The 23,111-nt window shown below is 64.8% G+C and overlaps 1 protein-coding gene across 2 annotated transcripts; it reads left to right on the top strand.

Moving 5' to 3' along the window:
- Nucleotides 1-2,960: 2,960 nt before the first annotated feature.
- Nucleotides 2,961-21,121, top strand: ADSS1 (adenylosuccinate synthase 1). 2 transcript variants are annotated; one of them, XM_060003828.1, is made up of 13 exons: nt 2,961-3,237; nt 10,048-10,150; nt 13,140-13,202; nt 13,976-14,026; nt 14,252-14,318; nt 15,441-15,548; nt 15,645-15,726; nt 16,241-16,367; nt 16,795-16,949; nt 17,663-17,787; nt 19,266-19,363; nt 20,516-20,636; nt 20,738-21,121. In XM_060003828.1, the coding sequence occupies exons 1-13, from the start codon at nt 3,046-3,048 to the stop codon at nt 21,087-21,089; spliced, it is 1,644 nt and encodes a 547-aa protein (XP_059859811.1). In that variant the 5' UTR covers nt 2,961-3,045; the 3' UTR covers nt 21,090-21,121. The 2 variants fall into 2 exon arrangements, with proteins under 2 accessions (XP_059859811.1, XP_059859812.1); XM_060003829.1 differs by having other exon boundaries at nt 2,963-3,237; nt 20,516-20,665; nt 20,738-20,939.
- Nucleotides 21,122-23,111: the final 1,990 nt, after the last annotated feature.

The raw sequence follows: 23,111 nt of genomic DNA, 5'->3' as shown, positions 1-23,111 counted from the left end.
GACGATGCGGGTGGGTGGATGGATGGATGGATGATGGACAGACAGGTGGATGGACAGACGGGTAGATGGAGGAAGGGAAGGACAGACGGGGGGGAGTGAGAGGGTGGGTAAATGGGTAGAGGGGGGTATAGCTACATTAGCACATAGGTGGCTGTGTGCAGGGGTAGACAGGCGGATGGATCAGGGGAGGGCGGGACAGCGGGAGGGGTGGGCCTGAGGGGCCCTGCCTGCTCCCACAGAGCCCCTAGAATCGGGGCAAGGTCCAGGACAGTGGTGAGATGAGCACAGCTCTACGGGGCCGTAATTTACAGACATAAACCTCACCTGTTGTAAGCGTATGTTATTCCAGCAGATGTACAAGATACTGCAGTCACCACCGTGACCCGCTTTTAGTATATTTCCATCATGCCCCCAAAGTCCCGCATCCCCGATGTGGCAGCCGCTCCCCGTTCCCCCTCCCCCAACCCCAGCAACCACTGAAGTGCCTCCTGTCGCTACGGATTGGCTTCCCGTGGACATTTCATGGAAGCGGGATCAGACAATAAGTGGCCTTCTGTGACGGTTTAGCATGTTTTTGAGATTTAGCCAGGCTGTAGTGTGTCAGGACTCCGTTCTTTCGTGTGGCTGAAGAATGTTCTGTTCAGTGGCCAGACCACACGTTGTTCATCCGCTCACCTGTGGACGCTCCGGTGGTCTCCACGTGAGGCAGCGCTGCCGTGAGCACGTGTGTGCTGCCTGTGTGCTTTCGTTTCTCAGGGTTCGATTCCTGAAACGAGAATGGCTGGGTCATACGGCAAGTTTATGTTCAGCTTCTTAAGAATTTGCCAAGCTGTTCTCCAAAGCGGCCGCGCCCATTCCCGCTCCTGCCGGTGCACTGCTTCGAGTTCCAGGGGCACCTGTGTCCTGGGGCACCACGTATGACGTGAGGTGGGAACCCTGGGCAGCCGAGCCTGTGCGCTTCTGCGGGGGGCTGTTCTAATTTGGGCTGGGCCATGTGACTGGCAGGGCCCCAGCTGCTGGGCCTGGACAGGGCTGTTTATAGAAAAGCCCGACTCCCCCCAGGCCTACTGGCTATTTATAGACCCGGGCTTGGGGGAGTTGGTGCCCCGGCCAGCGTCTGGCCCTGCAGAGCCCATCCGAACCCCCACGGTGCCCCCTGGGCCCCCCTGAGCCTCCATCTCACACCCGCTGGCCCAGAGCCCCGGTCTCCCGCAGGAAGGGCTCGGAGCCAGCAGTCCCCGCCTGGGGCCTTCAGCGCCACCCAGTGGTGGACAGAAGCATCGCCACCGCCCCCCTCTGATGTGACCTCTCCAGGGCTCCTGGGGGCCATCCCAAAGCTCAACTCCTGCATCCGGAGACAACAAAGAAATCTCCCAGAACGCTTTTGGTCCCTCCCGCTACAATCTCGCCCCCTCCTAGTTGACACAGCCAGCCTCCCACGCCCTCACTCCCTGAAACACTCCGCCCCCCGCCACAGCCCGCCCTGGCCAGCCCACGGTTCGCCCCATCCTCAGCCTCCTCAGCCCGCGGTGGCTTCAGAGCCTGGCACCCGGCCCTCCTGACCCTGCTGCAGCCGATTCCCGGGGCTGGTGGCCCACGGAAGGGCGGGGGGGGGGGTGCTGCCCACCCGCGCTCCATCACTGTCATCCAAGGAGGCCTCACACCCTGCTTGTAAGCCCTGGTGTCCCCACGTGAGAGAAGAGGGACTGGGGCACGGAGGGGCCAAGAGCCCTGCCTAGGGTCGGCGCCAGGGCTCTGGCCAGGAGCCCAGGGGGCTGGAGGGTGCAGGGGTGGGGGGAGGGGGGCGGAAGAGCAGGTGCAGCGGTGCTGGGGCGTGAAGCACTGACTCTCCAGGAGTCCGTGACAAGCCCAGGGTCCACTCCCTTGCTCCTGGGGAGTATCTGGTCCCCTGCCTCTGGCTTGGAAGCCCAGGGAGCTCAGTGGCTCTCCTAGCCCTGGGCAGAGGCCAGTGGACAGGCTCCAGGCCCCTCTGCACTGAGAGTCCCCCCAGGAAAGGAACCAGGGGCACTGGCTCCCAGCTCTGGGGCAGGGGCCTAATAGGACACTCCTACCCCCAGGGGCCCATCCCTCGCCCCTTCTCCGATCCGTAGGGCCAGTCGTGTACAAGCCCAAGTCCACTTAGGGTGTGTATGTGGCAGGGTAGAGCGGGCGTTCACTCCGCTGGGAACACAGGAGCCCAGCAGCCCATGGTGCACCCTCTCTGGGCACCCAGTCCCTGCACAGGCTGGGGCAGGGAGGAGGTCTGGTGGGGCCTCTTAGACACCCCGGCCCAGTGCGGCTGGAGTGCATCACTGGCCGCTCCAGTGCCCAACCAGGTGACCTGACGGCACCGTCCCTTCTCCCTGGACTCAGGGCCCTGAGACCCGAGGGCAGCCGGGCTCCTGGATTTAGCCCGCCTGTGATACCAGGGTGCCCAGTGCCAGACGCCGGGGCCCCTGCCCATATGGGAGGGCGAGGGGAGGGGGGACGTTGGTGGGGGAGACACTCTGTCCTCTCTCTGCGCCCACCAGAGGGCGCCCGCGCCAGTCTGGAGAACCCGGGTTCACCGCGGGGCAGGTGCGCACCCCGTACACCCCGAGTGGGGCGCAAAGACGCAGCTCCCCTTTGGCAAACCGCACTCCCGCCCTGGAGGGGACCCCCGCGGTTTCTGGAACGCCGAGGTCCTGGACCTAGCGTGGCCGGCGGGCTGGGTCGCGGCGTCCAGGCCTCGCCTCGGGGAAGGCGAGCGCGATAGCCCCCAAGAGCATTCCCGGGGCTCCCCCGGCCTGGCCGCGTGGAGGGACCCCGTAGTGCGCCGTCGGGCCTTGCGCCCCCGCCAACCCTGGCCCGGCCCGCGGCCCCACCCGGTTCCGGGTGGTTGCGGGGGCGGGACCCGGCGGCCTGGAGGTCACGGCGGCGCGTCACGGCGCCCGAGAGCCCGCCCCCGGCCCCGCCCCCCGCCCCCGGCCGGTTCCTTTTAATGGCGCGGCGCCCTGGTGCGGCGGGCTCTCGGGCGGCCCAGCGCAGCGGAACAGTTGAGCCAGCATGTCGGGGACCCGAGCCTCCAACGACCGGCCCCCCGCCGCAGGCGGCGTCAAGCGGGGGCGGCTGCAGCACGAGGCGGCGACCACCGGCTCCCGGGTGACCGTGGTGCTGGGCGCGCAGTGGGGGGACGAGGGCAAAGGCAAGGTGGTGGACCTGCTGGCCACGGACGCCGACATCATCAGCCGCTTCCAGGTGCGGGCCGGGCGCCGGGTCCCTCCCCCACCCGCCCAGCGAGCCCCCCTCCCCTCCCCTCGGACCCAGACGGACCCTGTCCTCCCTGCCCTCCAGCCCTCCTGGGACACGCCTCTTGGACGCCTCCCCTCCCGGGACACCCTTCCCAGCCGCCACCCCCGCCCCCTCACACGCACACACCACCCGCTCACAGCCCCCTGCCACTCGTGGGAGCACACGCTTCCCTCCCCCACTGCCTCCCCCAGGGACCCCGCCTTCCCCACCAGCCCCACCCCCCAGGGCAGTGGGCCAGGGGCAGAGCTATAAATACAAGTCGCTGAGTTGGGGACACCGGATCCTCAGGGGGTGGGGTGTGCCGTGGGTGTGACACTGGGCCCTGCAGTGTGGGGGGCAGGGACCCCAGCTTCCCAGTGGTTTGAGGGCCACGGAGACACCCTCCCTTCCTGGTTCTGTCTGGGTCTGGGACAGGGCTGGCTGACCACAAGGGGTCAGTGCACGCCGAGGAGGCTGAGTGCCCAGAGCCCAGGGTGGGAGCCAGCAAGGCCCCTCTGAGAGGGGTGGCCCTGGAGGGTCAGCCAAGCAGAGGCAGAGGCCAGGGCAGGACAGCGGGCCAGGTCCTGACGGCAGGCAGAGCAGGGACAAGGAAGAGAGGGGGGAGCCTCGGACTTACGGCCGGGGCGACCCCGTGGCTGGCAGTGCCAGCCAGGAGGCCAGACACAAGCTCCGTCCCCTGAGGGCCCAGGGCGGGGCCTCTGCCGGCTGCGGGCTGCTCTCTGCACCCGGTCTGTCCTGACTGCCACCGGGCAGTCCCTTGGGGTCCCGTGCCATGCTTGCTGCCATGGGCTGACCTACAGCTCGGGGTGCAGAGGGGTCAGCTTTGGGGTGCGTGCATTGGCGCTGCCAGGGTTTGCAGCCACGGGCGGGAACGCCGCCAAAAGTGAGGAAGGGGCGCCCTCTGAGCTCCTCCTCCCTGGCTCTGTGGCCTCATTCCTGAGCTCCCGCCAGGCGGCCTGGGGCTCCGGCGCCCCAGGGGAGACCAACGTGCCGGGCCTGGGGAAGACGCTGCCATCCGGACCACTCCTGCCTGACGCAGACAGTGGGTTCCTGGAAGGTGCTTCCTGGGGTGGCGAGAAGTCTCCCACCCTCTCTCTGCCCTAAGCCACGGCGAGCAAGTCCGCTCCTCTCCCCTGGACCCTGCAGCCGGGCGCGTGGTCCATGTCCACTCTCCTCCCTCCCCAGCTCAGGGCATCCCCTCCTGGGGCCTGTCTGCTCCAGCAATGATGCCCAGGGCTCTCCGTGTGACCTGCCAGCTCTGGTCAGCCTCGCCCACCTGCCTGTGGCCGTCTCCCCCCTCGAAGTGACCTTGGGGCTTTGCAGGTACCCGTGAGAGCCCTCATCTTGAAGCCACCGGGATGTCCTGGCTGTGGAGATGGTTCTGGAATGAGGCCCTCCCTGCTCTACCACCTGGGTCAGCAGGCCAGGCCCTGCCCTCTTCCATCGCTGGACAGGACCAGCCAAGGGCAGAGCAGGCTGGACCCCCCAACCGCCTGGGGGGCCCCCTAGTCACCCTCTCCCCCACCCATATTCTCCAACTGACATCAACTGACATCAACTGACATCATTTCCACCTGCAGGTCTCTGCTCTGCAACATGTGGGAATAATTCCCAGCTGTCCTGGGAGCCCGCTGGGGTTTCTCCTCTCCAGCCTCCAAACAAGCTGGTGAGGCGAGGCCTCAGAGGAGTTGAGCAGTTGGAATAAGTAGCGCTTATGGGCCCTCACGTGTGCCACACCCTCATGGCAACAGCGCTGGGCGTCGGGCTGGCACGGGGAGGGTCCAGCCCCTGCCCCGGGAAGGCTGCTTTTACTTAGAGCGTGTATGCGTGAAGCCCAGGGTCTTCGCCGTCACACTGCACCTTGACCCCAGGAGCTGGTCCGAGCTCGGGAGCGAGGGGCCAGGGAAGCTGTCGGTGGGGTCGCGTGCAGGGGGTGGGCTGGGCTGGGCTGGGGCCCGTCTGGGTGGCTGCCTAGAAGGGCTAAAGCCAGCCGGCCCCAGTGGCCGGAAGGGTCCCCTGGCTTGTCACCTGGGCCTGGGGCCATCCTGAGTGGCAGCTGCTACCCCCGTGGCTGCCCTGGTCCCCGGCTCTGGTCTTGCCTCTGCTCACCCTCTGCCACCAGCAGGCCTGTCTTCCGTCTTGGCTCTGGTACAAGTGGGAAGCCCTTTGGTGGCCTTTGTCCACCTGGCTCACCTGGACTCACTTTCCTCCTGCCCAGAGGCGGCCTGGGGCCAGAGCCACCCATGCCCCCAGCGGCCATCCTCGTTTCTTCCCATCTCAGTGGTTTGGGGCCTGTGGTCAGCAAGCACCCCAAGACCCCCAAGACCTTCCTTATGGTCCAGAGACTCAGGCCTTAGGCTCCTCCTGCTGTTTTCTTTGACTCTAGGCCCCCTTTCCTGGCAGCCTCCCCTCTCCCCGAATGGAGGGTGCCCAGCCCTGCCCTTCACCAGCAGCAACCCTTCTGCAGCCTGCGCCCCCGGTCTGCCCCAGGGCTGGCTCCCTTCTCTCCTCATTCGCAGCCCAGCCCCCTGGGCTCAGGGATGGCCGCGCAGCCTCCCGCTTTCCTCTCTCTGGTTCAGCTCCTGCCGCAGCGCTGCGGCAGAGACCCCAGCGCCCATCCGTCAGCGGCCTCCCCGCGCTGGCGCCTCATACCCCCTCTGCTCTTTGCACGGACGGCCGAGGGCTCCGCTTACTCCCTGGGAGTCCCCGCCCTTCCCCTGGGCTCCGGCTTTCCATGTCTGCTGAGCGTCCTTCCTGCTGTTTGCCATCCCCCTCCGCCCGCCCCCCCCCCCCCCCCCCGCCTCCGTGGTCCAGATAGGAGCCTAAGAGCTCACACACCTGGCCTGGCCGTCAGGCCTCGGTGCCAGCCCTCCTTCCATTCCCAGAGTTGCCTTCGTCAGGCTTTGGCCCCCCGCCCAGGACCCCGAGGCCTTCGCACGCACTGGGCAGGGTTTCAGATGCCCCTCCTTCCAAGGGCAGTAAGACAGCTCGGCTTGGCACAAGGGCGCGGGCGGGTTTCCCCGGGGGAGCGCCGCCGTCAGTCCCCAGGGAGCTGTGGCGATGGGCACGGTAGTCTCACTCGTTGGGGGCCGCGTCCTGCGGCTTGTTGGTGCTCTGGGTCCCCTCTTCCTGGGAGGGCGACTGGGAAATGCCTCACCTGGAGCCCCAGGCTAGTCCAGGAGCCTCCGAGGGGGAGGGAGAGTGGGGAAAATACCTGGTGTTGTTCCAGAAGCAGCCCCCTTCCACATGTACACCCTCCGATGACACCGGCCCCCCAGCAGTGCTCCAGGGGGAGGGCCTCCGCAGGGTCGCCTGGTCCCCCGCGCCCTCCTCCCTCCAGGCCTCACCCCAGTGCCTCATGGGACAGAGTAGCTCAGTTTGGGATGAGTGAATGAGTGGGTGAACGAATGAACGGCAGGAGCCCGCCAGCAGAGCAGACACACAGGGAGCTGAGGGCGGCCTGGGTGCGTGCACTCCATGGTTTCACCCCGACCCTGCTGGGGGTGGGGGCAGTTCACAAGGGGCTCCAGCTGGAGGGAGAGCCGGCCCCTCGCTGATAACACCCGCAGCTCCTGCCGCTGCCCAGAGGCCTCCTCCCCCGCCCGTGGCCACACCCTGCGGCATGGGAGCAGCTTCAGGGCCTCGGAGACAGTCGCCCCGCACTCAACCTCTGCCCCCAGAGAGGGTGGGCTGGAAGGACACCTGCAGAGGCAGGTGGGGTCGGGGCTGGTCAGATACCCCAGTGGGTTGGCCTTGGCCCCGTTCCTGTGTCCCTGAGCGAGAGCCCCCCTTTCTTAGAGTTCCTGTGTCCCTGAGCGAGAGCCCCCCTTTCTTAGATCCCTGCGGCCAGGGAAGCAACCGGCAGGAGCGCCCACCGGGGAGTTTGAGTAACCGGCCAGGCCACAGGGGTGGCTTCAGCTCCCTGGGCGCTCAGAGCTGTGCCTGACCCAAAGCTGCGTCACGAGGGGAGAACCTGGAGGCTGGGAGAACCTGGAGGCTGGCAGAGCCCTGAGCGTCCCCCGGGACACGGAAGAGGGGTGAGGCCAGCTCCAGCTCACGCTTGCGGGGCCCCGGGCACGGAGCTTCCAGAACCTGCCCACCCAGGAACGAAGGCCCTGCAGAGGCCGCCGGACTGGGCCTGCGGGGCTGGGGCCTTAAGAGGGCAGGTGGGGTGTCCCTGCCCCGACCTCACCCCTGACTGTGCGGCCAGGAGAGGGCAGACGGGGGCCTCTCTGGGCGGTCACCTGGACCTCTGCAGAGCTGCTGGGAGGTGCGCCCTGCGGGGCAGCAGACCCCGGGCTCAGCGTCCAGGGCGGGCTCACGGCCCTGCGAGTGGACTGTGACCTGACGCCTGGGCCCCGCGGCCGGCAGGGCCACCTGCCTCCCACAGGCCCACAGTGGCCTGCGCCTGTTCCTAGGCGCTGGTGTTTACCCCAAACAAATGTGGTGTGTGCTCAGGCCAGCTGGCGTTGGCACTGGGCACTCGAGAGCAGGGGAGGGAGGCGGGCCGTCTGGACCCCCACCAAGGCAGGCAGGATGCGGCTGGGGGGGGATGTCTGGCATACGGGGAGAGCATCTGCAAGCTGCCATCTGGTCTAGCTTGGGCTCTGCTGCAAACTCCTTTCTTGGGACCTCAGTTTACCCATCTGTCAAAGGAGGCCACGCACCGTGGGCTGACCCACCTACGGTGGGAAACCTGACCCTGGGTGTGAACTCCGCGGAGACCCTCACGTGAGGGAACTCACTGCACGTGTACTGAGGCAAGGGCAGAGCAAGGACAGAGGTCTCGGGGGGGCACAGTTGACCCCCAAGCCCGGGGCCCAGCAGTCACGGTGACTCAGATGGTCAAGGCTGAGCCCACTGCCCTACTCCCCCGCCCCCCACCTCGTCAGCATCAGCTCCCTTCCCTGTCTTCCTCCGTGGCGGCCCCCCCAGTTCACCCCCCAGCACAGTCTGCATCCGAGCCCCCCATGGCCTGACACCGCCTGCCCGCCCTTGCTCACAGGGCACCCCCTCCTTGGCCCCCAGCCCCCCGTCGTGCCCTTTGTCCTTCTGCTTTCCGCGTCATTTGTTCAGAGCCTGCGCTCAGTTCCCGCAGCCAACCACTTGGCTCGGGGCACCTGGGGAGGCGGCAGTCTGGCCTCCAGCCGTTGTCGGCCTTCGGGGGGCGGCTGAGCCGTGGGACCCAGCGCCGTCGTGCAGCGGGGCCTCAGGGATGCACGGCAGCATCGCAGCGACCCCAGGAGTCAATTAGAGGCAAACCCACCCCAGTCCCCCAACCCCCGTGTCAGGCCAGACAGGCCTCCCCGCGTGCGTTTGACAAGTGGAACGCTAGGGTGTCTAGGGACCCCCGTGGAAGGGGCTGCTAGCCGGGCCGTGGTGGGGCCGTCTGGCACAGATCGCGGCCGAGCCCCAGGGCGAAAGGGGTATTGTGGGTGACGTTGGGCTCTGGCCCCGCTTCTTAAATTACCCGGGGGTGCGGTGAGGTCCAGGGGGAAGAGGCCCTGGCCGGGTCTCCTGGCGCCTGCGCCCCCAGCCTGGGCCATCTCGGTGTGGGGGGGGGGCCGGGAGATGTGTAAGTTTCATCCATCCCCAGCCTGAGGAGTAGGTGCTCCTGGCGGGAGGGGGCCGCCCTCATTCAGCCCTGCCTGCACCGGGCGAGGAGAGGCCTCGTATCGGGGGAGCCCCACCCTGCCGGACCCTGCGGAGGCGGGGCTGAAGCCCTCACAGCCAGCAGCCACGGCCGCCTCCACAAGGCTGGGGGACAGCGGGGCGTGGAGGACGGAGGCCCAGCCGTGGAGAGCCTCCGCAGACAGGCGTGTGCTTCTGCAGGAGATTCAGCCGGGAAGGTGGAGCCGGGCTGGGCTCCGAGGCTCTGGGGACAGAGAGGGCCCCACAGAGCAGGCCCACGGCCTCTGGCACCAGCCAGAATGTGCCCCTCCCTGGGCCCTGCTCACTGGCTCTGGGGACCCACGTGCTGGGGCCCACGCTGTCCGCTAGTGGCCGGAACTGGGACTGGAGGCCGGTGCCCCTCAAGGGCAGGGCCTTCCCCTGGCTCCCCCGACTCAGCCCCGACAGCCGCAGAGTGGTTTTTCCCTCTTTATTCTTAGATGGGAGACACAGGCCCCAGGGAGAGTCCCTGCTGAGAGGGTGAGGGGCCCTGGCCCTGCTGGCCCATGCCAGCACCCAGTCCCCTCACCCGACCCCAGAAGGGCTGTGCTGCCTGGCCTGCCCTCTGCTTCCCCGGAGCTCGGGCTGTGTGGCAGCAAGGGCCATGGGGGCCTGGGTTTGCTTCCCGGGATGGTTGGGCCCCTCATTCCTGCATCAGAGGACGAACCCCCAGAGGGACTCATGGGCAGGGCAGGCAGGGCTCTGAGTGTGTCCGCAGCTTCGGGGCTGCACTAGCCAGCCTCCCTGGAGCAGTGGCACGTGACGGTCCTGGGTGTGGGCTAGCCCCTCTCTTGGACCCGGTCCCCTGGCCAGGCCCCTTCACTCCATCCCAGGAGCAGGGCCCTAAGCCAGCACCCCAGACGTGCATCAGAGCCGACCACTGGACCAAACTCCCCAAGTCCAAGCATGGACGGCACCTCACACTCGTTGGGGGACAGGACACCACCCCGGGCAGCCCAGAGGGGACTCCTGAGCGCCTGCATTTAGAGCTGCCTGCAGCGAGGCCGGTTGCCGGGCAGGCCTGCCCAGGGTGGGTCCAGGCCCCTGGGCTCCTGGGTGCTGAGCCAGTTTGTTTTCTGTTCCCAGGGGGGCAACAATGCGGGCCACACCGTGGTGGTGGACGGCAAGGAGTACGACTTCCATCTGCTGCCCAGCGGCATCATCAACACCAAGGCCATGTCCTTCATCGGTGAGTGCCCGCCCCGCCCCGCCCCACCCCAGCCTGGGATCCTGAGTGTGTGAGCAGGAGAGACCTGGGACGTCATCCAGCCCAAGGGCCCGGTGTGAGGCCTGGATGCAGCCGGAGAGCTGGGCTGGACCCCCGTCCCCCCTGCCCTGCCCAGCGTGAGGACCAGGTGCTCCTGGCCAGGAGGGAATAACCTCAGCGGGGCCTCGGCCCTGGGCCGGGAGGTTCAAGGTCCAAGGTCCCCGCCTCAAGCGGGAGCCCTCGCAGAGGCCTCTGACCCGGGATCTGTCCTCAGAGCCCCTCCCAGAGCCCAGGACCCCACCCAGCCTGGTCCAGAGGGAGGGAGAGTGCGGGAGGCTCCTCTGAGCGCCCAGACTCCCGCAGTGTGTGTGTACAGGCCCGTGCGCCTGTCTGTGAGCGAGCGCACGTGCGAGCGTGCATGTGTATGCGTGTGCGTGCGAAGGTGCGTGAGCGTGAGCGTGTGCGTGCGAAGGTGCGTGAGCGTGAGCGTGTGCGTGCTCCTGTGCGTGTCCTCAAGTGAGCGTGCGAGCGGGCTCGGGCCTGGCTCCCCGCCGCGTCGCTGGAGACGGGTCTGTGCAGGGAAGCTGTCCCTGGCCTGCTCGGGCCCCTCTGTGGCGCCTCCCCTCGGCCCCTTCCCGTTGCCTTCTGCTGCCCACCCCCCACGGGACACGCTCTGGCAGCTCCTGGTACTTTTCCTTCTGGCTCTTTCCACGCCTGGGCAGGCCCACGCTCGTGACTTATCTGCCCCGCCCCCTCGCTGGCTGGGAAGCTGGGGAGCCAGGGTGGCGCGGCAGGTGTGTGCCCGGCGGTTGGTAGGGGGTCTGCCCTGCACGTGGGCCCAGGGACACGGCGGCAGAGGGGCCGCAGGGCAATGGGAAGTCAGGCTGAGCAGGAGGAAAGGGTCTCCCGGAGCCTCCGCCGTGGGTGAGGACAGGGAGCGAGGACGCCAGCTCACCCGGGACCCCACGCCCAGGGGCTGGGGCTTTGCTGCAGGAAGCTGCTCAGCGCCAGCCTCGGTTGCTGGGCCCCAGGCCCCTCCGGGAGGGAAACGAGGCCAAGGAGGCACCGCTCGACCAGGGGCGCTCTGCCCGGTCTCCAAGGAGCTGGGGGTGGGGGGGGCCAGCAGTCACCGGGGAGCATGGGCAAGGGCTCAGCTTGGCGGTCAGCACGGCCAGACGGCGACGGCAGCGGGAAGCCCCTTAGCAAGGGCAGAACGAGCTGGCACTCACACGGCTGCCCCTCCAGCCCGGGTCACGGCCGTTTCAGGACTCGTGGCATTTAGGTGACCTTTTGTGCTCGGTCTGAGTCACTCCCGTCTGGACCCATGTCCCGTCTCCCTCGGCCAATCCGGGTGCTCAGGGGACGGGCTCCTCCCAGGAAGGCAGCGGGGGCCCTGCCCAGCTGGTTTTGGTCTTAGAGGAAGGGGCCAGCGTTGGCTTTAGCCTGGGCCCACGGTGACCTCGTGACCTTGGTGAGCGCCTTCCTTCCCTGGCCTCAGCCTCCGCCCTCTGTAGACCCTACTTCAGTTTTACGTGGATGGGGAAGCGTGGCTCCCCCGAGGCCCTGCTTGGGTCCGAGGAACGGCTGGAGGCTGCATTTCTCCGCACCTCCTGCTTTCCCATTTCTATGCCACTTAAATAAAACGTAACAGCTTTATTGAGGTATAACGTACGTACCATGAAGTTCACCCCTGTGAGGGCACGACCGTACCTCCATCGCGATTCAGTTCTAGACCATTTTCCTCCCCCTGAGGGGTTTCTCCTCCCCCCTCCCCCCCACCCCCGACAACCACTGATCTGCTGTCTCCTAAGTGCTTCATGATGGTTTTTGTTTTGTTTTGAGCGTTTTCTTTGTTGTGATAAAACGTACATAATATAAACTGACCATCTTAGCCATTTTTAATTGTGCAGTTCGGCAGCGTTAAGTACGTTCACGTTGTGCAGCCTTCACCACCATCTGTCTGCAGAACTGTGTCATCTCCCTAAACAGAAACTCTGTCCCCATTAAATACTCACTCCCCCTTTCCCTCTCCAGCCCCTGCCCCCGTCTCCATGAGTCTGACTTCTCTATGGACCTCATACACGTGGATCACACAGAATGTGTCCTTGAGCGTCTGGCTTATTTCACTTTATATAGTGTCCTCGAAGTTCATCCATGTTACCACCTGTGTCAGAATTACCTTCCTGTCTAAGGCTGGATAATATCCTATCATGTGGATGAACCCCATCCGCCTGTTGATGGACGCCTGGGTTGCTTCCCCATCTTAGCTATTTTGAACGATGCTGCAATGAACGTGGGAGCGCGAATTTCATGCTGTTTTTGTTTTTATTTATTTATTTTAAAAATAGGCCATTTTATTTTATTTTTAAAATTAATTTATTTTTGGCTGTGTTGGGTCTTCATTGCTGTGCGCAGGCTTCCTCTAGTTGCGGCGAGCGGGGGCTACTCTTCGTTGCGGTGCGCGGGGTTCTCATTTCGGTGGCTTCTCTTGTTGTGGAGCGAGGGCTCTAGGCACGCAGGCTTCAGTAGTTGTGGCACATGGGCTCAGTAGTTGTGACTTGCGGGCTCTAGAGCGCAGGCTCAGTAGTTGTGGCGCACGGGCTTAGTTGCTCCACGGCATGTGGGATCTTCCCGGACCAGGGATTGAACCCGTGTCCCCTGCATTGGCAGGCGGATTCTTAACCACTAGGTCACCAGGGAAGTCCCTGTTTTTGTTTTTAGATTTCTTTTTTATGTGGACCACTTTTAAAGTCTTTATTGAATTTGTTAACAGTATGGCTTCTGTTTTATGTCTTGGTTTTTTGGTTATGAAGCATGTGGGATCTTAGCTCCTCGACCAGGGATTGAACCCGCACCCCCTGCATTGGAAGGTGAAGTCTTAACCGCTGGACCGCCAGGGAAGTCCCTGTGCTGTTTTAAACGTAAGGCCCCCGCGTCCGTGATGCGATTCAGTCTTGTGTCTGTGTTGCAGGCAACGGAGTGGTTGTCCACTTACCAGGCTTGTTCGAAGAAGCAGAAAAGAATGAGAAGAAAGGTAGGCCCGTGTCCCCGCAGACCCGCCCCGCCCAGGACACGTGCATGTTCCCAGCGGCCAAGTTGCCGGGTGGCTCGCCATGTGGTTTCTCCTGAGGGCGGCGGCAGGTGGGCAGGTGGGGCGGCTTCCACGGCTGGCCCCCTGCCTGGGCCTGCTGGCTCTGTCTGTGCAGGAAGCTGGGAGCGGGCAGTCCAGCGGCCCCAAACTCTGGCTCCAGGCCACAGCCTCAGTGTCGCAGGGGAGCTTTCGTGACACTGGGGACAGGTGGCACTGGGAGATAAAGACCAGGCTGTCCAGGAAGGAGCCCTGGAACCTGGAATATGTCCCTGATGTCTGGCTGAGACTGGGGACCATCGGACCGACCACGCAAGCAGGGAAGAATGTGGTCTCTGGGGGCTGTTCAGGGGCAGGAGGCTGGCAGGCAGTGACCGAGGCCACCAGCCAGGCATCTGGGCAAGTGGGACCCCAGTGACTGTTTAGAGGCAAGATGATGACACAGCAGCCCTGAGATGCCGTGGAGGAGGCATAGCCTCGGCCTCAGGGCTCAGCGCAGGCATGAAGAGAGCGAGTGGGGCCCTGGCCCTGGGACGCGGGCACCAGGAGGTGCCGGGACGGAGACCCCACGGGGAGACAGGCTCGCCGTGGGCACGTGGGTGGACGTCCCTGGGGGGGGGGCCCAGGACCCCCCCCCCAGAGAGGCCACCATGGGGAGGGCCCGCCGCTGACTGGAGGTGACTCTGTGGCCCGTGGCCAACCACGTGCCGTGTCCGCAGGCCTGAAGGACTGGGAGAAGAGGCTCATCCTCTCTGACCGGGCCCACCTCGGTGAGTCTCAGGCCCTCCCTGCCCGCCTGTGAATGACGCCCCCTCCCCACCATGGCCTGGGGCTCCCCCAGGCCTTCTCCAAGGGCTTCCGGGGGTGCCAGGTCGGGATCACTGCCCCCACTGGCAGATGGGGAGATTGAGGCCCGGGGGACCCCAGTGCATCCCCAGAGGCCCTGTAACCGTCTGTCTCTCCCGCTCGTGGTGCCCCGCCGGCCCGGCCGGCAGTGTTCGATTTTCACCAGGCGGTGGATGGGCTCCAGGAGGTGCAGAGGCAGGCCCAGGAGGGCAAGAAGTGAGTAGCGCGTGTGCTCAGCTCGTGGCCCTTGAGTCCATGGATGGAGAGCTGGGGGCGTGTGGGGTGGGGAGCGTGCGTCCACCCGAAGCCCCCGAGGACGGTGCGCCTCGCTGGCCCCGAAGCCCAAGTGAGCCGCCTCTCCCCGGGGCCGCGCCGTCCTCCCCGGCCTCCACCCCGCGGAGTGCCCGTGCTGTCTGTCGCCTGCTGCGCCCCCCACCCCTGCTGGGGTCGCAAGCCAGCCTCGACCATAGCTCTGTCACGGCACCCCGTCCTGCCCACCAGCTCTCGGTGGCCGTTCACTGGTTCTCCAGAGATACTTGTTAGAAGGGGCCGGGGACGGTTCTCAAAGCCGGGACAGGCATGCAGCAGACCAGAGTACCGCCTCTCACACACACGTGCACACGCGCCTGCACTGCCCACATTCACACTGTGCACACGCTCGTCCACAAGCGCACACGTACACACACACACCGGCGCACGCATGTCTGCACACAAATGTGCTCGCACCGCATGCACTCACACGGCACACGCGTGTGCGCACGTGCATGCGCCGCACACATCTCACACGCTGCGCGTGCTCACACACAGGGGCACGCCCGCTCCCACGGAGCATACGCACGCACAAACATGCACGCACACGCACACGGCTTGGCCACGTGCAGGTGGCAGTGCTGAGCCTGGCTGGGCTGTGGCGGGCAGAGCGTAGAGGATGGGCACAGCTGGGTTCCAGCCCCGGAGCAGCAGCCTCCGTGCCAGGCAAGAGGGAAGCCAGGGCAGAAGGCAGACAGGCCGGGGAGGGCACCACTGGGCACTGGGCCTCAGAGCGGGGGTAGGGGAGGGCCAGGGCTGGGACTCAGACCCGCGTGCCACCACCGCAGCCCCGGGTCCCTGGAAGCTGGCCCCGTGAGATGTCCCGTGGTTCTCATGGCCGTCCCAGACCCCCGGGTGCTGCTGCCGGGAGGGACCCTCAGATGCCACCCAGCTCGACCTTGATTTCTGGGGCTGGAAACTGAGGCCTGAGGGGCTGGCCGGGGAACCTGTGTTCCCAGGCTCCTCCCCCAGGCCCCGGGCAGGCTGGCCTGGGCGACCCGAGTTCACAGCCTGTGGCCTGTCTTTTAGCATCGGCACCACCAGGAAGGGGATTGGACCGGCCTACTCATCCAAAGCGGCCCGCACGGGCCTCCGTATCTGTGACCTCCTGTCAGACTTCGACGAATTCTCCACCCGGTACCTGACCTGTCCGTGACCCCAGGGGAGCCTGGCCAGGGAGGTGGGCGCAGGGCTCCAGGGGGCCGGGGGTCTCAGTTGTTGTCGCTTCTGCAGGTTCAAGAACCTGGCCCATCAGCACCAGTCCATGTTCCCCACTTTGGAAATAGACGTTGAAGGTCAACTCAAAAGGCTCAAGGTACAGCCGGGCACCTCGGCATCAGGGCCGAGCCTGCCGAGGGTCCGCGTCCCACCGACCGTCCGTGCACATCCGTGCAGTGCACCTGTCGCGTTATCACAGGTCGCCTGGGCTTGGGGGCTGCGGGCCTCCCGTGGGCGCCTCCTGGCCAGCCGTGCTCATGGTGCCGTTCTCAGCAGGCCAGGGGCTCACCTGCTGGCCTGGGCCCTCGCCTCCTCTCTGAGGAAACTGCCCCAGATGTGCTGGGGGACGGAGGCCGACCCTGTGTGTCTGGGGCAGGGGCAGGCGGGAGACAGGAGGATGTCAGCGCAGAGCCCTTCTGGAAGTTTCCAGGGCTGGGACCCCAGCTCCTCCACCCTCGTCTGGGGCTGTAAATGTGACAGGGCGGGACGAGCGGGGACACCTGCAGACCGAGCCCCTCGCTGGGCAGGAATTTGCTGGAAAAGAGAGGCTGTGGGGAGGAGGCCAGAGCTGGGTGGACACCCTAGTTCCTGCATCTTCCCCCTTCCCCCAGGGCTTCGCTGAGCGGATCCGACCCATGGTCCGAGATGGCGTTTACTTCATGTACGAGGCGCTCCACGGCGCCCCCAAGAAAATCCTCGTGGAAGGCGCCAACGCAGCCCTCCTCGACATTGACTTCGGTACATCCACGGCCACTTCCCCACAAACCCCGCCTTTCAGAGACAGGCGTGGTGCGGCCTGCCTCCATGGCCGCGCTGCCGGCCGTGCCCAGGAAACTTACCGCCCTCGTTTCCCTAACTTCAGCCGAGAGAGGAGAAGGGAGAAGCTGGGCTGGAGGGGAGGGAGGGAGGGCGAGAGAGACCGGCGGGGCCCAACTGCCCCACGTGGGCCTCTGTTCACCCTGTCCCTGACCCAGGGACACACCAGCACCGAGGCCGCAAGGCGCAGGCCGGGGAGGCACGCACCGTCCAACCCCTCCCCCCAGCTCACACCCACCGTGCCCCATGCCGGCCACTCCCCCGGGATGGTCCCCCTGGAGACCCTGCCAAGGGGGACCCCTGGGCCCAGGTGATCTGCGGGGTGGGGGCCTGACCGGCTGTCTCACAGGGACCTACCCCTTTGTGACGTCATCCAACTGCACGGTGGGCGGCGTATGCACCGGCCTGGGCATCCCCCCGCAGAACATAGGCGAGGTCTACGGCGTGGTGAAGGCCTACACCACACGCGTGGGCATCGGCGCCTTCCCCACCGAGCAGATCAACGTGAGTGCCCAGCCCCGCGGGACGGCGTGGGCACCTGGTGGAGGGGCCTGGGGAGGCTATGAGGTGCAGGACGCTGCCGCGCCGTGGCCGTACACGGCGGAGCCCCTCGGCTCGGGAAGGGCACCGGGAGCTGTGTCTCTGCTCCGTTCTCAGGGACACAGGCCACCTTCGTCCTTGAGGGCCTGAGTCCGCCTGGGTTTGGTCTCAGGCAAGCTAGAGCAGGGCCAGAAGCAACCCCGCACCCCGCCCGGCAAGCTGCTCTCCAGCCTCGTGGGTGTTTCTGGAAGCTCAGGACACCGCCGGCCTTCCTCTCACCTGGACTTGTGCCCTCATGGCCGGCGAGCACCCGAGACTCTTGTCCTGGGCAGGTGTCTGAGAGCCAGAGTGGGAAGGGGCTTGAATGAGGCGCAGGGACAGGGATGGGACTCCTGAGAAATAAACACACGCCTGCCCGATGCTCAGCTGCAGGGCCGGGTCCATCCATCCGCACCTGCCCACGAGGCCCAGGAAGTAGGTGCTGGTCAGTGCGGCCCTACCTGTGGGGCCTCAGCTGGGGCAGGTGTGCCGGGGACCAGGGAAGCAGGCGTGAGGGGGGTTATCGTCAGGGGCTGCAGGGGGGTCGGAGGGGAGGGCAGGGGAGGCACTGTGAGCGCCAGGCAGCCGGGCGCACGCTCCCTTTCCCGTGGCACCGGGCCCTCTCTGTCCCCACGCAGGAGATCGGTGACCTGCTGCAGAGCCGCGGCCACGAGTGGGGCGTGACCACGGGCAGGAAGAGGCGCTGTGGCTGGCTGGACCTGATGACCCTCAGATACGCCCACATGGTCAACGGATTCACCGCGTAAGTGGTACTCGCGGCACATCTGCTACTGAGCCCACCGGGTGCCCGTCCAGCCCGGGGTCCGCCCACCCCGGGGTCCGCCCCTGAGTCCCCAGACATGATGGGAGCAGGGGAGCTGGGCCTCGGGGCTCAGGGCCACCGTCTCCCCACGTAGGGTGATGTCACCCGAGGGAGACCCTTCTCCACGGCATGGCCACAGTGGGGTGACGTGGAGGCCCACGCGGGGCACCTTGGAGCTGGCCCTGCGTCCAGCCGTGCATCTCCTCCTGAGCACAGACAGGGCTGGGGCTCCCCCACGAGCTGTGCCAGCGGCAAACGCCATCACTTCACTTCCCCCAAACCCCCAGGGTGACACTGGGCTCCTAAGAAGGGGGCAGAAAAACCCCCGGCAGGAGAGGCGACGCTTGAAGCTTGCGAGACCCCGCAGAGAGGCGGCCGTGAGGACGCAGCCCGCGCTGGTCCTGGAGAGCGGCCAGCTGGGTTTACAGCCCCTCGGGGGCCTCCGCAGGTCCCCCCGGCTCTGGGGCCCCGGCCTGTGAGGCTGTGGACAGGAAGATGACCCCGAGGGGGCCGGGAGCAGGAGCCCCCCTCCTCCGAAGCAGTACCCCCAGGGGGCAGGGCGGGCCCCCGACAGTGCCCCCGAGACCAGCCAGGCAGCCGGGCTGCTCTTGGTGATGGTTGTGGTTCCGGCGGCTCAGACCTTGCCCGGGGAAATGAGGGGCTTCATGCGAACGGAGGACTTCCTGCTTCCTCCCCAGAAAGACGGGCCAGGGTGGGAGGTGCACGCTTGTCACAGCGCACGGCCCACGAGTGAACCACAGCCGCGCTCGGTGTGTGTGGGCCGTCCGTCCGCGGGAGGCACAGGGACGAAGTGGCCGAGGACACGGGGTCGGAGGCCCCCGGCCCGCAGTCCTTGTGTGCAAAACGGGGAGATGCAGCCTCCCGGGGCCCCGAGGGTAACAGCCCAGCCCGGGTCAGGGCAGTGGCGCTGCGCACGGTGGCCCACGTGGGCTCGGGAAGCCCAGGGACACCCACCCAGAGGCCCTTGAGGCCTGGCCGTGCAGAGATGAGGAAAGGAAAGGGAGAAACTTGCATGAAGCCTGGGCTCCCTGGCCCTGGGCGGACGGTGCGGGAGACCCTCAGGGGTGGACGACGTCATGGGCACCGGTGGTCTCGGCCCGGGCTCGGGGTCTCCCGGGTCAGAGGGGCATGGACGGGCACAAGGCTCACATGCCCAGACCCTCAACGCGGCCGTGAGAAGGGCAGAAAGGACAAGGCCACCAGATCGGGGTCCCCACGGGGTGCTCAGGGCCAGGTGGGCCAGGTGGCTGGAGCTGGGTTCCAGCCTGGCCATGGGCGGCCTTTTCCATCCTCCTCTCGATTCCTGGCAAGTAGAGGAGAAGCGAGGGGTGGAGCCCGACAGGAGAAATGACGGCGTAGCTGAGCGCCGCTCGGCTTCTCACTGTGGTTCTGGACAGGCTGGCCTTAACGAAGCTGGACATCCTGGACGTCCTGGACGAGATTAAAGTCGGCATTGCGTACAAGCTCAGCGGGAAGCGGATCCCCTACTTCCCAGGTACGAGCACGGCGGCTTGCCTGTCCTTGGCCTGTCTCGCGGGACCTGGGAACAGACGTGACCCGTGGTTTCTGGGGCGAGGGGACAGGGTGTACGTGTTGAACACGCGGGGTCAGTGCGTGTCTGGGAGACTCATCCCGATTCTGTCTGTGGCAGGTTCTCACCCCGATGGGAGGCCTGGCCGGGCCTTGGGGCAGTTGCCAGGCATCCATGGTCTGGGAAGGGCTCAGAGGGACCGGCCTGACCCCGGGACCCTGAGGGACCCTCAGGAGCCTGGGGTCAAGGCCCACCTCCCGGGAGCTGGGGACTCACCTGAAATAGCCGATGTCAGGTCTGGACGCTCAAAGCTCTGGGCAAAGAGGAAGACGACTTTGACCTAAGAAAACATACATTTTTGGTTAGACTCCTTAAGGTTCTAACTGGAGTTTCTGTGACCAAGGAAGCATCCTTTCTTTTAAAAAGCATAAAGGCAGTGCTGTTTTCCTGGGGTCACAGTTACTTGTGCATCTGCACCGGGGACACGTGACCCCACCCTCACCAGTGGCCATGGGCGAGCTGACCCCCGCTGCCCCACCCCCAGCACGTGTGTACACCCGCCAGCACCGGCGGCTGTGGGAGCCCCGTGCGTCCTCTCGGCCAGTGTGCCCCAGCCCTACTGACCCTGAGCTTCGAGAGGGCTCAGGGGAGCATTCGAACTTGGAGTGCATCCAGGGCCCTTGCAGTGGACGGCCCCTTGCAGCATCTTCTGACGATAAGGGGTGGTTGGTGTCTGCTGTAGCCCTGGAGGCCCCGCCAAGTGGGGTCCCTGCGCTGAGGAGGGGGATATAGATCCTTTAGGACCTCTTGACACTTCAGGACCCTAGATCCCCTTAGAATTTCCAAGCGGGGGCCTCAGAGTTCCCCTGATGATCGCTGTGGACGTTGCAGCAGAGCGCGTAGTGAATCTGTGTCCAGGGTGGCATGTCCCCTGGGCTGGAAGGGGTACAGCCAGTGTCCGAGAACCACCCCAACCCCCTGAGTGAACCAAGCAGGGCGGCTTGCCTTTCCCGCCTCTGAGCCCCGGGGCAAGCGGACCCCAGGCTGGGGGTCCCGGCCCCGTGGCCGAGCTACTGTCCACAGCACGTGGTTCACCCCCGCCCTGTGTGTCCCCAGCCAACCAGGAGATTCTGCAGAAGGTGGAGGTGGAGTATGAGACGCTGCCTGGGTGGAAGGCGGACACTACGGGCGCCAGGAAGTGGGAGGATCTGCCCCCACAGGCCCAGAACTATATCCGGTTTGTGGAGAACCACGTTGGAGTGGCAGGTGGGTGCCCGGAGCCCTGGCTGCCCCCTCTCCCCGCCGTGCCCTGGGCTGAACCTCCCCTTTCCCTTTCAGTGAAATGGGTTGGCGTTGGCAAATCCAGAGATTCGATGATCCAGCTGTTTTAGACAAAGACAGAGCTGATCCCGGCAGGCCACGTCCACGCCAGCAGCCGCAGTGGTGTTCTTTCCCCAGCCAGCAAAACCAACGCCGTAAACAAAGAGATTTGAAGACTATTTTCTGTACTTTTATATTTCTCTTTAAGCCTTCAGCTCCACCCACTGATTTCTACAACTTGAAACATCTGAAAACCAGCGTTGGGTACATTTTAGAATCTGCTATTTCAATGAGCCGAAGCGCTCAAAACAGAGACCTTTTATGGCACGTGAGTTGTCACATGGTTGTATGCCCGGTTGGAGCCGTTTAGTAATAAACAAATCCGACTGCCGCTGAACGGTAGCGAGCAGTGCCTGTTTTGTTCTGCCTCTGTCGTCGTCATTTTGACTTTTAAACGCTGGAAGGAGCCACTTCGCCACATCAGCAGTCTGGGTGACACACATTTTCTTTTGTTTTTTAATAGATTTATTTATTTATTTATTATTTATTTATTTACTTATTTTTGGCTGCGTTGGGTCTTCGTTGCTGTGCGCGGGCTTCCTCTAGTTGTGGCGAGTGGGGGCTACTCTTCGTTGCGGTGCGTGGGCCCGTCATCGCGGTGGCTTCTCTTGTTGCGGAGCACAGGCGCACGGGCTCAGTAGCTGTGGCGCACGGGCTTAGTTGCTCCGCGGCATGTGGGATCTTCCCAGACCAGGGGTCGAACCCGTGTCCCCTGCATTGGCAGGCGGATTCTTAACCTCTGCGCCACCAGGGAAGCCCTGACACACATTTTCGTGTCATGAAGCCAAGCCGTGAGTTTGCTCAGACCACAAAATGCAACCAGCCCAGGGAAGAGAGACCACGGGCATTAAACAGGTGTTCCAGAACCAAACACTCCAACAGATTCACCCTAGCGCCCCGAGCCCTTCCCCGCAACCAGCAGTGCCCTCCATTTCGGTGGGACAGCCACTGGCTGCATCCCTCCTGAGTCCCCTGGGCTAGGAAGCCGCTTCTCAACTGGCTGAGGCTGCAGAGAGCCTGCGGTGGTTTCTGCTCAACCGGAAGCCGAGTGGTAGCTTCCTAACCCTTCACGGTTTGGGGTGAGTTTAGAAAAATAACAGGTCTTTTGGTATCATTTCAGAGAGGGAAGGGATTATACATATGGAGAGACCTAGAGTCTGCTGGGCTTAAATCCTAGGTTTTTTTTTTTTTTTAACTATTTATTTATTTATTTTTGGCTGCATTGGGTCTTCATTGCTGCGCGCGGGCTTCCTCTAGTTGCGGCGGTCGGGGGTCACTCTTTGTTGCGGTGCACGGGCTTCTCATTACGGTGGGTTCTCTTGTTGCGAAGCGCTGTCTCTAGGCACGTGGGCTTCAGTAGTTGTGGCTCACGGGCTTAGCTGCTCCGCGGCATGTGGGATCTTCCCAGACCAGGGCTCGGACCTGTGTCTCCTGGGTTGGCAGGTGGATTCTTAACCACTGCGCCACCAGGGAAGCCCTAAATCCTAGCTTTTTAGAGCTGAGGATGCCAGCTGGGTTCACTGACATTGGGCCGCTGCCAACCCGGCTTGCTTCCCATGGGCCCTGCCGGCCCCGGGCGGTTCCGCAGGGTCCGGTGTCACCGGCTTGCACCACGGAGTCCCAAACTCATGTGGCAGCATGTTGGGTGAAAGGGCCACAGATCGGGTGTGTGGCTGCACGCCTGCCAGCGAACTTTTCCAAACAGCGCCGAGAACAGCCTTCAGTGGTTTGAAAGATGTCAGGGGCATGCGTGCGGACCAGCTTCCTCGGGCAGCAGGGCTGCAGGTGAGACGCGCCCGCAGAAGCTCATCTTGGCGTTTCCCAAGAATTATTTCCCTCCTCGACAGAGCAAGAGGGGCGAAGGGAGAGGCCGAAGGCAGGGTGAGTTCTTAAGGAAAGAGGAGGTGGGCCCAGTCTCCCTGCCCCCGGGGATACTGTGCTTCTCCTGACCAGATGCCCATCCTGCTACGGCAGAGGGATGCGCGCTTCGGGCCATCAACCAGAGTAGGCGTTTTCCAAAGAAACCATTTCATTCCGCATGGAAAGCTGCGCCCCTGGCTCGGCAAGCTCACCCCGCATAAATGACGAGCTGCACAAAGCCGCTGCGTTACGTGGTAGCTGCTGAATTCTCCACCCGAATACGCGGTGTTCTTTCCTTTGATCTCGGGACAAAATCTTGGGGAGGCAGCCCCAGGCGATGTCTTTGAGTGTCTGCAGGTGTTACACAAGGTGAAAAGACACCAGTTTGGAGGGGAAATCATTCTTCCCCGGCACCAGCTTCCTCACTCCCGTGTGGCCCAGGGATGGGAGGCTCTGTCCTCTGGGTTGGGTT

This window comes from Delphinus delphis, chromosome 2, assembly GCF_949987515.2.
Source record: "Delphinus delphis chromosome 2, mDelDel1.2, whole genome shotgun sequence".
In the NCBI taxonomy this organism is placed as follows: domain Eukaryota; kingdom Metazoa; phylum Chordata; class Mammalia; order Artiodactyla; family Delphinidae; genus Delphinus; species Delphinus delphis.
Note: the sequence above shows the minus strand (reverse complement) of the source record. Positions and strands in the feature narration are given on the sequence as shown.

Bases quoted from the DNA above. Each gene is read 5' to 3' on its own strand.
- ADSS1 (XM_060003828.1), top strand. From the start codon at position 3,046: ATGTCGGGGACCCGAGCCTCCAACGACCGGCCCCCCGCCGCAGGCGGC. The intron at 14,027-14,251 runs GTGAGTCTCAGG...CCCGGCCGGCAG, and splicing joins CTCTGACCGGGCCCACCTCG to TGTTCGATTTTCACCAGGCG. The intron at 15,727-16,240 runs GTACAGCCGGGC...CCCTTCCCCCAG, and splicing joins GTCAACTCAAAAGGCTCAAG to GGCTTCGCTGAGCGGATCCG.